Below are 14,128 nucleotides of genomic sequence, written 5' to 3'. Positions count from 1 at the left end.
AGTCCATAGTCTCTCATGGTTCACCTCCCCTTCCAATTTCCCCCACCTCCCTTCTCCTCTCTAACTCCCCATGTCCTCCATGCTATTTGTTATGTTCCACAAATAAGTGAAAACAACTTTTTTTATTCCAAGTACAATTAACTTGCTACTTTGGAGGTACCTAACAATGGGTGATCTTATCACTCAAAGGCCTGGAGCAAAGGAGAATCTTGCTTTAGGAGGACCTCTGAATCAGATAAGCTCTAAGATCCCCTCAAACTTGATCATTTTCATTTCTCAAGGACTGAAAGGAACACAGCAGCAGGTGGGCGAAGCTAGACCCTCTTCACAGAGGATACAACAGAGAAGGGTCTTCTATTGTAACCCATGGTATTGAGGACAAAGATCAAGGAGTCACCTCAGACAAAGACGGCTATTAAATGCCAAACAGATTTCCAAAGGAAGCTACCAGTGTGTCCTACTTTAAAATAAAGGAATTTATACCCACCCACATTTCCCTCACCATTTAAAGACCACTGTTGAAAGGGCTTTCTTTTCAGTCCTTTGATCCAAGGTTGTTCATGAAAACTTTGGAGGGATAAATGGCTATCTAACAGAGTCTCTCTAAGGCTTGAGTTTTCTTCAAGCTTCCTTTGCTTGGAGCTGAGAGAATTAAAAGTTTTTAAGACAAAGGTAACCTGGAGTACAAGAAAGACTTAAAAGGAATGGCAACAGGTCTTGCTGTAGTCGAAATGCTGACACAGGAAGTTAGAAAGATGGGCTTCTTTTTCTCCAAGCAAAGGGCAAGAATCCTTTCACCAAATTAATCTTGGTTCCATGAACTGTTTGCAAAATTAAATTCTGCCTGTATTAGCACTACTCTTTTAACGCAGTCCACCTACCTTGCGTGCTGTGCACCAATATTCTTATTCCTAATGTTCGCAAATTTATAGTAAGCGAAATCTTTTGTAAGATTATGTGAGGGAGGCATAGCAATGCATAGCAGACTCGGTAAGTTGCAGGGGTATAATTCAATAAATCCTTCTGAGGCAGTTAGTAAAAGAAATCTGACTTTATTAATTCAGTTCACTCTCTAGAATTCCAAAGAGAAAAAGAAAACAAACATTTCCTTTAGAAGCTTTGTATTTGCTGATTAATTAAGCCAGAGTAAGGCTGTACAGTCAAGCCTTCAACAGAAAGGGAAGTGTCCTAAGGTTATGCAAATAAAGCTGCCTGGTCCTACATATTTCAAAAGGAAAGGGAACACCATTTAATAATCTAAGCAGGAAAGGAACAGAGACACATCCTAGTATATTTTCAATGAGATCAAGGGTGTATAGTTAGCTTTTCCACACGGCAGCAAGTTCCCAACTACAAAGATGACCTGAAATCCTGCTAATACTAATTAAAAAAAAAAAATGAAAACTATGCAATGTTCCAAAATATCCTGCAGCCTTACAATGAGCCAAGTTGCAATCCAGAAAGCAGATAATTATGGACATTGGGGAGGGTGTGTGCTATGGTGAGTGCTGTGAAGTGTGTAAACCTGGCAATTCACAGACCTGTACCCCTGGGGCTAATAATACATGATATGTTAATTTAAAAATTTAAAAAATGTTTAAAAAGAAAAGCAGATATATTCCCCAAGACTGGAAACCAAACTTGAGCAGCATAAGACAAAGAAGGGTGAGGTCAAGGAATCGGTGTAGTAGGAGAAGGTGCAGGAAAGAGTAAGGAGTGGGTTTGGGAAATCCTTTTCTGCTACTTTCTGTAGTTTCTACCTGAGTTTGCCTTTTCTTGGTCTAAGATGAATACCCTTAAATGAAATTTAAGGGCCCTAAACCCATCTCTCAAGGCATCTGTATTTCGTGTGTGTGTGTGTGTGTGTTTATGTAGGGTTTATTTTTCTCTGTCACTGACAACACCACATGCATTCAGATGTGTGCACTTTTTATTCTCATATCCCTACCCCTGGCAACCACCAAATCTGTTCTCTCCATCTGTATTTCTAAGGGAAGAGTTGGAATTATAAGGGAGCTTTATTTTTTCTTTCCAACCTCCCAGTATTGGAGGACCCCAAGGCTCGGTCCTCAAGTCTCCTCTCTATTAACATTCGCTTCCTGAATCATTCCTTTCAGTCTCATGAACTTGGTAACATTTCTGTACTAATGACCACCAATCCAGACTCATGTTCTCCAAGAAACTGAGACATTAGGATATCTAACAGTTCTTTCTTTAAAAAAAAAAAAAAAAGATTTATTTATTTATGTGTGTGAGAGAGAAAGAGAGCGCATATGCATGTCTGCTTGCACAGATGAGTGGGGAAAGGGATAGGCGTAAGAATCTTCATGCAGACTCCACCTCCCATACCCGGAGTAGGAGCCTGATGCAGGGCTTACTCTCATGACCCAGAAGATCATGACCCATGACTTCACCTACCTAAGACAAAACCAAGAGTCAGATGCTTCACAGACAAGCCACTCAGGCACCCCTCTAACAGATAATTCTAACGTAATATATCCAAATTGGAAATTTGATTTCCATCCTCAACCCAGATCTGCTTCTTCCTCAGCGTTCGCCATTTCAGAAAGCAGGACTACCAAATATCTGTGCTAAACCAGGGGCCAACTCCTGAGTCAAAATTATCAGGCTCAGTAATCCAATTAATAGGGGTGGTGGCTTCAGGGGCTAAAGTTTTGCCTGCAGGGGGAGCGAGCTACAGCTTGGGCTGTGACCTGGGAGCACCAGCAATTTTTAATCAGATATTCTTGCACGTCCATGAGAAAGTCTCGGGAATTCTAAGTCACAAGGGAAGGTAGGGTATAAAAAACCGGGATCAGTGAAATGTAACAGGAATGGACTCAGCATGCCTGATTATTTGCAAGTGCTCTAAAATTTTAATTTCCCCTCATCCCACTCCCGACACAAACATAAATACCTGCTGGGGCTTAGTGTTGGTATACAGGTTAACAGGTTGGTTAACAGGTTCATGTGGGAGGGCAAGAGATAGAAAGGCTCTTACCACTCCCTACCACGAAAAGAGGGTCAGTAAAATGCATGGCAAAAATGAAGTTTGAAGCTTATCTAAGGTTTTCTTTTTTTTTTTTTCCTTTTTTTTTTTTAAGATTTTATTTATTTATTTGACAGAGAGGCAGGCAGAGAGACAGAGAGGAAGAAGCAGGCTCCCCGCTGAGCAGAAAGCCCGATGTGGGTCTCTATCCCAGGACCTGGGATCATGACCTGAACTGAAGGCAGAGGCTTTAACCCACTGAGCCACCCAGGCACCCCTTACCTATGGTTTTCAATACCATTTCTACCATCTATGCAGGCAGGAAAACTTGAGACTCAACATGATTAAAATGCATTAGGAGAGTTCATTAAGATAAACATCTAGCACTAAAAATATGATCATGTGAACTTCTCCATTCTCAAACTGCTCCAGTCAAGGTGCTTGGATTTAAATCTTAGTGCTGTTATCTACCAGCTGCATGACAAGCTTCCCCTTCCAGAAAGTAAGCACCTACCCCAGAGAAGCACTGGGGAGATGAAATGAGAAAAAACAGGGAAACACCGGAGAACAATGCCCACATGTTGCCCACATGGTAAGCAGGCAGTAAACGTGAGAGATCTTGTTTATTATGTGTATTGTGATGATGAGAAGGTTTAAAAACTCTAGGATTCTGGTACTCACCCAAAAAAGGCTTTGTACTGTCAAAATATTAAAGAACAAATGGAGATTGGGAACTAAGTATCTTTTCTGCTCCAAGGTGGTGGAAAATTCCTTAAGTGTTCCAGTGACATGTCATAACAAAAGTCCCAAGGCAAATTTACTAAGAGAAAAATCAGGATTATTTTTTTTAGCTAACTCACCTTCAGAAACATTCCAAAGGAGTGAAATAAAATGCACATACATTATTAATTAAGTTTATATTAGTGATCTCTATTATGAATGCATCTAGGCACATTTGAGTATAAATTATGGATTGAGAAAAAGTACACAGGTTAGAGCAGCCCAAGATCCTGAGGTATAATGCCTTCCATGTGGCCCGTGGCCTGCTTCATCAAGAGGCCAGTCCTACAGAAAGCTCACTGAAACAGTGCTTTCACAGCTTCTGACCCCTGTCCTTCATGGCTACATCCTAGTTCATTCTTTCTCAGTCTCAGGCCTGTTTATTATTCAGATTGAGATTTGAAATGTCTGGACGGGTGCCTGGTCGCTCAGTCGGTTAAGCCTCTGACTGCTGACTTCAGCTGTGGTCATGATCTCAGGGTCATGGGATCAAGCCCCGTATCCAACTCTGTGCTCAGTGCCGAGTCTGCTTGTCTCTCTCCTCTCTCTCTCTTTTTCTCGCAAATAAATGAATAAAATCTTCAAAAAAAAAAAAAATGTCTGGAGCGCTTCATATAAAGTCATTCAAATAATCCTGAATCACCATAGCTGATTTAGTTTTATTGCATCTCCAAGACACCATCAGAGTTGACCTCATGGCAACCCGTGGTAACACTGATCTTCTCCAAAGGTATATGTCAGGAAAGGCACAGGCTTCAGGTATGTGTCTTCTGGACTTGGTGAGGCACTACCAACAGCACCTAACCAATTACAGAAGAGGAAGGCACAAGGCCTGGACTCAAGTCCACATATGGCATAAACACAGGAATGTGTCAGCAGAGGCCATAAGATTCCAGGAGGCTGAAAGGGAATCATGTGAGATAAGGTACCAATAGCTTCCTCACCAACTCTGACAATTTCCAGTCTCCCAACAACCCTAACAGATGCAGACAGATGGAGGAGGTGAGCTTTACCTGCCCCAAAGAACACTCTCCAGATTTTTTGCCCTAAGCAACAGAGTAGCCTCCCCTGCCAATTCCTGCCTCTACTCTCTCCCTTCTAATTCCTTCTCAAGAAGTCAGAGCAAAGGTCATCTTTGATTCCTCAGAAGCAACGACAGCACGTCTTAGGGCCAAGTTCCAGCCCTAATTACCTCCCACCCACATTCCTGCCCTAGTTATTACCCGACCGCTGTCCTGCTCCTCCCTGACTCGTCCTGCTCACGTTTAAGCTTCCTAAAATTGTGCTTTGATCATGCTCTTCTAGAACTCCACGATGCACAGACAATGAAGTTCAAACACAGGGGTTGCCCAGAATGTATTTTGGCCCCAATCTCTTTTTCCAGCTCCTGTACTTCTCTCTCATGGAAATCCCCACATCCAATCAAGTGATTCTCAGTACTTCTGTTTATTCCACTTGTCATACCTAACTTCTGCTGCCTATTGCATTCCTGCCAGCCTTTTATTTTATTTTTTTAAGATTTTAAAAATTATCCACTTGAGACAAAGAGAGACAGAGCATGAGCAGGGGGAAAGGCAGAGGGAGAAGCAGACACCCCGCTGAGCAGGGAGCACAGCGCCCAACGCAGGGCTCTATCCCAGGACCCTGATATCATGACCTAAGCAGATAGAAGATGCTTAACTGACTAAGCCACCCAGATGCCACATTCTGGCCAGAATTTTAAAGACCAACCCAAACCCATCTTTTCTGTGAAGGAGTTACCCCCCATCCACCCTATGGGGATTCAGGGAGGGAGGTGCAGGGAGAAAGGGTAGCCCTCTCTGTTCTCTAAATCCCTATAGTGCAGAAGCTATATGTCATCTGTAAATATCATTCATTCTTTTACTCAATAAAATACACTCAGAGGTCATGGGCCAGGAGCTACCAGTTGATAGAGCCCCCAAATAAGTCAAGGTACAGGAAGGAAAGGAAAGGAAGAGAAGGAATTACCACTTATTGTTGGTTCTAAGCAGATGACTGTCCCATCTATTTCCATGTCAGCTTAATTCACCCTCCCAGCTCCACAGCTAGCTACTGTTATTGTCACTCTTCAGTAAGAAATTGGAGTCTCAGAGAGTTACACCATCTGGCAAAGATGACCTGGTCTGTTCTCTTTTATTTTCTACTGTCCCTATCCTCTCTCACACTCTCTGCCCCCCTCTCCCTTGCTCTGTCCTTGGGAGGCTGATCTCTGTAATGTGCACCTCCCAAGGCCCTGCCCAAGCCCAGCAGGAGCTAAGAGAGCACTCCCCTCACTTTCTTCCTGCCTCTGCAGGTTCTGGCTGTGGCCGCACTCCTCAATCACAATTCCTATGAAAGTTTCTTTCATGGCCCCAGTAGTTCTCACCAGGATCCAGTAAGACCAGCGTTGTCTGCTGCCTGTTCAGGCCAGGAGTGGGTAGGTGGGTAAGCTCCACCTAAAGGTTAGCGAAGCATCTTAGCCCTGTCCACACCTCCGTAAACAGTCCTTTCATTAAACTCTCTTCAGTTAAACTCTCTTACCATGCCACCTGTTTCTTGCCAGACCCACAGAGCCAAACTTGAACCCATGCCCATTTTCTTACAGAGCCTGATTTTTTTCACTTGGATAACTGCTATATAGGAGATCTGTACAAAGTACGAAGATCAAACCAAAAAAGGTATCTCACTATGATAGGACAGACCAGACAAGACTTTTCTGAACAAGCTGCTGATCATGAGTCACTCTTAAGAAGTCAGTTGTAATTCACCAGGCAGACAAAGAGAGAAGTTAGGCTGGGGCACCTGGGTAGCTCAGTGGATTAAGCCTCTGCCTTCAGCTCAGGTCATGGTCTCAGGGTCCTGGGATCAAGCTCCGCATCTGGCTTTCTGCTCAGCAGGGAACCTGCTTCCCCTGCCCCCTGCCTGCCTCTCTGCCCACTTGTGATCTCTGCCTGTCGAATACAAAAATCTTAAAAAAAAAAAAAAAAAAAAGGAGAGAGAAGCTAGGCATTCAAAGACAAACTGGATACCAATTTCAAAGTCAAACAGGAATACATCTTATTACCCAACGTGCTCACATACAGTGCTCACAAGAGAGTAATGGTGGTTGATGGTTTCTAAAGTGTGATGATAACCACTTATCCAACCTGAACCCCATGGAGATTAGAAGCAGCAAAGAGTTAGCTAACTTCTGAGCGAGAAAACCAACGTGCCTATTCACCCTACCCTCAGCGGATCCCCACCCCAGAAGGTAAAGCCAACTCTTCAGCATAACATACAATCCCTTAGTGATCTAGCCCTGCCTGACCCAGCTGGCCTCATCTACCAGCACCACCTCCAGTTCTTGCTGAGTACGCCAGACCTTCCACATCTCTGTGCTCTTGTACAGGATCCTCTCATCAGAGATCCCTACCTCCACTTTCCACCTGATATACTCATCTTTCAGGACTCATCCTTGGCATCTGCTGTTCCTCCACAGTGCTTCCCCAGCACCTTGTTCAGAACTGTATAATAGCATTTTCAGAACACAGATATGCATCTCATGTACTTCTTTGCATGTCGGTCCATGGACTCAGCTGTCCGAGAGGCCATGTACTACAGGAAGGTAGCAGAATGGACAGCCAAGAAGCTAGAAGCAAGCTGCCTAGATCCAAACCCTAGAGTGTGCCTCTAACAGCTAGGTAAACCTAGGACTGCTATTTATACTCTCTGAGCCACTGTTTCATCATTCAAAAAATGGGAATAATACCATTTACCTCATAGGGTTATTAAGGGGGTCCTGTTATACAGTGAGCTCTTAAGAATCATCAGTTATGAATATGCATCTGTGTATCCCTTATTTCCTATATAAAAAAGCTTATTATGTTTGTTGAATGAATAACTTTTCCTACCACTTCATAGTAGATACCACATAGATACCAAATTCTACATAGCTTGTTTCCTTAAATCGTGAAAAGAAGACTCTGATCTTGAAATATGAGTTTATTTTACAATTGGTCAAAAACATGTAGGACCTTTCCTGTAAGGGAATTTAGCTTCTTGCCATTGTCTCTGGCCAGTGCACCAAGTTAGACGTTCTCTTGGCCTCCTAGCAATCTCCACTGTGCCTGGGACACAGTTACTTCCACAAAAGGGCAGTTCTGTTATAATAATTTACAAAAACCTATTATCAATCCAAATAATGATGGTTCCCCTAGGTTAGCATGAGAAATGCTCCCCACAACAGAGCAATGAACCACAGGGAAACCTCATTTTAATGCTAAATCAATGTAACATTATTGCAGTTACGAAATGCTTTTGAGAATGTTTTACAGTGGCATTTTCTAAGCCCCAAATCCTTAACCATCACAACCTTGCATAAGAAGTCCATGGGGGAGGACCCGAACCGAGAAAAAATATCAGAGCACATAGAACAATGTGGTCAGGCGGTAGAGACCGGTGAGCCCAACTTTCCCAGGTAAGCAGCACTGCAGCCCACAGCAACACCTAGCACTTGGGCAGAAAAGGACAACACTGCTTGCTGCCCTGGTCCAGAACAAAGGCCACAGCCGAGAAGGCTAGCACCCTTGTCACCCTGGCGGGCTATAGACCAGAGCACTGGCCTCGGTGGTCCGAGAGCCACATCCCAGCAGGGCTCAGCTACTGGCCCAGACCCCAGCCTTACCCTTCCCTCCTCTGCTTCTCTTCTGTCTTGTTCACCCTCTTGACCAACTCCGATCTCACCATTCTGGCCCCTCGGCTTGTGGACTCTGCAGCCCCTGCTCTAATCCTCGACCCTGCCTCTAATGGGGCTCAGAATTCACCCGTTTTTTAAATCACCCCGTCTGCAGCGACCAGCTCTAGCCTCTTGGACAACTCTGGCCCAGCACTTTCTATGGAATCACACTCCTTCCTGGGATGTGTATGGGTTCAGGGCACTGAACAACCTGACGATCTCATCTGACAATTTTCTAAAACGAAATGAACTACGCCATGGATTTAACATTCTTATAAAAGTTCTCTACTCACAGGCCTTCTGGTTGAGGCACCTTGGACGGAGTGATAGAATTCTGGCTGGACTCGGCTGTTTTTCTTGATTCTTCGTTTCCTCACGGAAATCTCTTGCTCACTCTGGTGGTGAACCTCCACCACAGGCTTGGCTTCTTCCAGGCGAGCAGCTGCAGCCGCTGCAGCCCGTCTTCTGAGATGCCGAGGGCTCGCTCTGAATCCCTGTAGTGGAAAACAAACCCACACAAATCCAGATTTGTATTGAGTTCATTTCTGGAGAGTCTGCGGCGCTAATTCTACAAAGAGCTCTAAAAGTCACAGAGCTCAGTGAGATCATTTACATTCCTGAAGGGAGCATGGATGTAGAAGGAGGCTCAACATTAAAAAATGCTTTAAATTCAATGACAATATTTAAAAAAAAATAAAAACAGCAGGTGAGCACATTGCTTTACTTATGTGTATATACATCAGACCGCATGTGAAGAAGGGTATTTCCACTTAGGCATGAGGCATGGTAGAGGAGCAGGGCTGAATACTGTGACGTGGCAAAGTGTCACTCTATGTTCCTGAGAACAGACTCTGAAGGCAGGAAAGCAGGAAGGTAAAGCAACATTATAAAATGCCAAAAGTGAAGATTCAAAACTAAACGGAAGCAATGCCATAAAGAGAAGAGTACAAGTTCAGTTAAACCATATTACACAGAGTGCCTGGGTGGCTCAGGGGGTTAAGCATCTGCCTTTGGCTCAGGTCATTATCCCAGTGTCCTGGGATCAAGCCCCACACTGCTCTCTGCTCAGCCTGCTTCTCCCTCTCCCTGTGCCCCTCCCCCTGCTGGTGCTCTCTCTCTCTGTGCCAAATAAATAAAATCTTTATATAAGTAAGCCATATTACGCATTTGGGAATATATGATTTTGGAAAATCTCGAAGAATTACATAAAATAGTCTCCGCCCTCAGGTAGCTTACAATTCCTCAAAGAGCAGCAATTCTTGTATACACTGGCCTGTCTGATTAAGAGTTAAGGTGGGCAGTTGAGGACACAGTGCCGGCAGAACTCAGAGAGGGAATCAATGAATGAAACCGAAAATAGTCTATATTTGGCTTCGATATGTGGGTGGCATTTGAAAAATGAATAGACTTTATATTCCAGTCAAGGGAAACAACAGAAGGAATGAATGAATAAGTAAAATAATGGACGGGGGATAATATATTTATGCAGCAATTATTTCATGACATACTAGGATAAACATATAAGCTATGTATGAGGTACAGTGGGAAATTAGACGATATAGGGTGTTAAAGGCTCCAAGGGGGTCTTCAGTGTGGTTGTGGGTCTTCTGACCTTCTTTTTCAAAGTAGACTCCACGCCCAGGATGGATCCTAAAGTGGGGCTTGAACTCATGACCTTGAGATCAAGACCTGAGCTGAGATCAAGAGTCAGATGCTTAACCAACTGAGCCACCCACTGGCCCCAAGGGTCTTCAGACTTTTTTTTTAAATAGAATTTTTTTTTTAAGATTTTTATTTATTTATTTGACAGACAGAAATCACAAGTAGGCAGAGAGGCAGGCAGAGAGAGAGGAAGAAGCAGGCTCCCTGCTGAACAGAGAGCCTGATGCGGGGGCTCAATCCCAGGACCCTTGGGATTACGACCCAAGCCAAAGGCAGAGGTTTAACCCACTGAGCCAGCCACCCAGGTGCCCTGGTCTTCAGACTTTTAAAAGATGTCTGAAAAAACTTTTAGACTGCGTAAAAGCATAAAAAATTAAGAGAAAGAATTTCAGGGGGAGAAGCAGTATGAGATACTGAGAGATAATGTGCACACGGGAATTCCCAGCGAGGGACATGGAAGAAGGTCTGGAGTCTGATGATGGAGACCCCAAATACCAGGCCTAAGGACAAGAAGGAGGAGAAAAAAGACAAAAAGTAGGGTGTGACCCACAGAGTCAAAATAGCACTGAGGTCAACAGAAATCAATAAGGAGGAAATGCAAATGGACGAGGCAAAACTGAGGTCACTCTTCGGTGCTTTTCTCTCATCCCCAAACACACGGGCCTGTTCCCATCCCTCCTCTGTGTGCAAGCTCAGCTGGAACCTCTTCACCCAGAATAGTCTCAGAACATCCCCACCATTCCCACATAATCAAGAGATACTCCAGCAGCTGCCGGAGAAGAGGATTAGGAAGAGGGAGCTGGGCCAATCCCTAAAATGCCTTCTAAGTGGAGTTAGGACCAAACCATGAGAACCAACGCCACGTGGGGCTGCCTTTTAAACACGGGCATTCCTGGACACTCTTCCCGAACACAGACGCAGCACACACTCTCTCTCTACTCTGCTTCCTTCTGAATTAGACTCTCTAGCTGCGAGGCCAAGAGGGTTAGTTTTTGGCTTGGGTTTAGGGATTTGGGGTGGGGGGGCGTTGTTCTCCTTTTTCCCTCTTATTATTTATTTATTCGTTTACTTTAAAGTTTTTTTTTTTGTTTGTTTTGTTTTTTTAATTTAGAAACAGTGCATGAGCGGAAGCGGCAGAGGGAGGAGGATAGGGTGGGAATCTCAAGCGGAGGCTCCATGTTCAAGCTCACAACCCCGAGATTATGACCTGAGCTGAAACCAAGAGTCCGACGCTCAACTGACCTCACCACCTCTTTAATTTTTTTTTTTTTATTTTTATCGTGGTATAGTTGACGCACAATGTCACACTAGTTTCAAGTATGCAAAGAACCTCTTTTTAACAATCTCCGTGGTATTTCTGTGGTTCAAAGAGTCAGAACCTCCAGGAGTCAGAGCTCAGTCTTACCACTAGGTGGCACTAACTTCCACATCCCCTACATTCTCTCCAGCTCAGAAAGTGTGCACTGGTAGAATTAACCAAGTATTTGCTGGTATACTAGCTCCTGTCATGCTGGGGTGAGGTGAATACATGTCTTTGGTAAGAAGTAGGTCCTCCTGGGGGGCGCCTGGGTGGCTCAGTGGGTTAAGCCGCTGCCTTCGGCTCAGGTCATGATCTCAGAGTCCTGGGATCGAGTCCCGCATCGGGCTCTCTGCTCAGCAGAGAGCCTGCTTCCCTCTCTCTCTCTCTGCCTGCCTCTCTATCTACTTGTGATTTCTCTCTGTCAAATAAATAAATAAAACCTTTAAAAAAAAAAAAAAAGAAGTAGATCCTCCTTCTCTTGTGTTCCTATGAGTAATAGGCAACGGAATTTAACTTGTATTATTATCAATATTTCTTACTGGCCTACAAATTCTAAAAACACTTTGGGGAGGGGGGACTCCCTTAATGTGATGCCCTCAAAAAAAGATCAAGATCCAAACAGGTTGGTGCAATCCTTCTGGACAGCAATAGCTGAGGAAACCTGCATCCCTGTATCTACTCTCAACAGATTCTACCAAGTGTGAAGGTACTTAAGGTACTACCTTACTTGTGATAATAGAAATTAGAAACAGTTTACACCATCCTTCTTTCCCTAAATTTCAGTCACTTTCTTCACGCTTTCTTTACACGTTCACATTTTTTTAAAGATCTGAGCAGCACCATGTAAGCCTCTGTGGTTTCTATTATAGCTAAATACACTGGCATTATTTTTAAACAACTTTTTATAAACATTACAGTATATAGTACACAGACCACAGCCAAACTATCTGGGATTGACTACTGCCTCTGTCACTTCTTAGCTGTGAGATCTTGAATAGTTACTTCATTTCTTCATCTGTACTATGGTGATGAAAACTAGGACTACTTTCATAGGGCTACGGAGATGAATAAATGGATTACAGTATATACTTAGAAGTGCATCTGCCGTGGAGTGATACATATGTGTTGGCTGGGTTTATTATGTATTTCATTTGTATGAATAAAAGATATTCTTTTTTTAAAGATTTCATTTACTTATTTGAGAGAGAGAGAGACATGCAGGCACGCAGAGGGAGGGGTAGATGGAAAGGAAGAACAAGCAGCCTCCCCGCTGAGCCGGGAGCCTGATGCGGGGCTCAATCCCAGCACCCTGAGATCACAGCCTGAACTGAAGTCAGGTGCTTAACAGACTGAGCCACCCTGGTGCCCCATAAAAGCTATTCTTTTTTTTTTTTTTTTTTTAGATTTTATTTATTTATTTGAGATCACAAATAGAGAGAGATCACAAATAGGCAGAGAGGCAGGCAGAGTGAAAGGGAGAAGCAGGCTTCCTGCTGAGCAGAGAGCCTGATGTGGGGCTTGATCCCAGGACCCCGAGTACATGACCTGAGCCAAAGGCAGAGACTTAACCCACTGAGCCACCCCCCATAAAAGCTATTCTTAGAGACAAAGCGTGTTATTAATCAGATATAAAAGGAAAATGCGTCATGCCACAGGTATGCCTTACTGACAGATACACATGGGTACTGTTGAGATACCAGCCACCCCTGACCATCAGGAGAGAGAATTCTTTGCTCCAGAGAATCCGGAGCATTTACTCTCTAAAGACTGAATCTAACCTGGGCTCGAACACAAGCTCCATCATGGAGTAGGAAAGCAAATTACTTCCCTGTGCCTCAGTTTCCCCATCGGTCAAATACATATACTAATACCTCTCTCATGGAGTTATGATGGTGTTTAAATGAGATAATTCACATTAGGTACTCACAACAGGACAAATATAACAATAAGTAATCAATAAATTATCACCGTAATCATCACTATTTCATTTCCTAGATGTTGCAGAAGCAATTCACCTGTCGGGTGTATAGTTATGATTACAGACACATCAGCCACATGGAGTCATCACTGGGCAGCCACCTGCTTATTTTCCTAAACTATGTACAGAATTATAGGCCCTAGTTTTATTGTATTTGCTTGTCTTAAATACTACATTTAAAAAGCCTTTGGGGTACCTGGGTGGCTCAGCTGGATAAGCGACTGCCTTCAGTTCAGGTCATGATCCTGGAATCCCAGGATCCAGTCTTTAATCAGGTTCCCTGCTCATCGTGGGGAGTCTGCTTCTCCCTCTGACCCTCCCACTTCTCATGCTCTCTCTCTCTCTCTCTCTCATTCTCTTGCTCAAATAAATAAAATCTTTTAAAAAATAGAAATTAAAAAAATATGAAAAAGCCACAACCTGATAGAAGAAAATTTTATTTTAAAAGAGTAGGTTCTTACAGATGTTAACAGGACCTGATTGTGTCGGTATAATGTCCATTTCTCTATTCACTTGATCTTGCCTGGATCCCCTTTAACCAATAGGTGATTAACACCTGGAAGTCTCTCAGCAGTGAACTTCTGCCATTTTTAGGCTACCCCATTTTATCAGTGCCTTTGGGGTAATAACTTCTCAAGATATGCAGTCTTGGGTGCCTGGGTGGCTCAGTGGGTTAAGCCGCTGCCTTCGGCTCAGGTCATGATC

At 43.7% G+C, this 14,128-nt stretch overlaps 1 protein-coding gene across 12 annotated transcripts in view; it reads right to left on the bottom strand.

Moving 5' to 3' along the window:
- DST (dystonin) overlaps window positions 1–14,128 on the bottom strand; it is a 472,092-nt gene that overhangs the window by 407,752 nt on the left and 50,212 nt on the right. For all 12 annotated transcript variants that reach the window (XM_059400215.1, XM_059400198.1, XM_059400206.1 and 9 more), the window contains exon 3: window positions 8,777–8,977. In XM_059400215.1, coding sequence (XP_059256198.1) covers window positions 8,777–8,977 — 201 coding nt within the window. The remainder of the gene's footprint in view (window positions 1–8,776; window positions 8,978–14,128) is intronic.

Source organism: Mustela nigripes, chromosome 5 (assembly GCF_022355385.1).
Source record: "Mustela nigripes isolate SB6536 chromosome 5, MUSNIG.SB6536, whole genome shotgun sequence".
Taxonomy (NCBI): Eukaryota; Metazoa; Chordata; class Mammalia; order Carnivora; family Mustelidae; genus Mustela; species Mustela nigripes.
The sequence above is the reverse complement of the archived record's forward strand: the minus strand, read 5'-3'. Positions and strand labels throughout refer to the sequence as shown.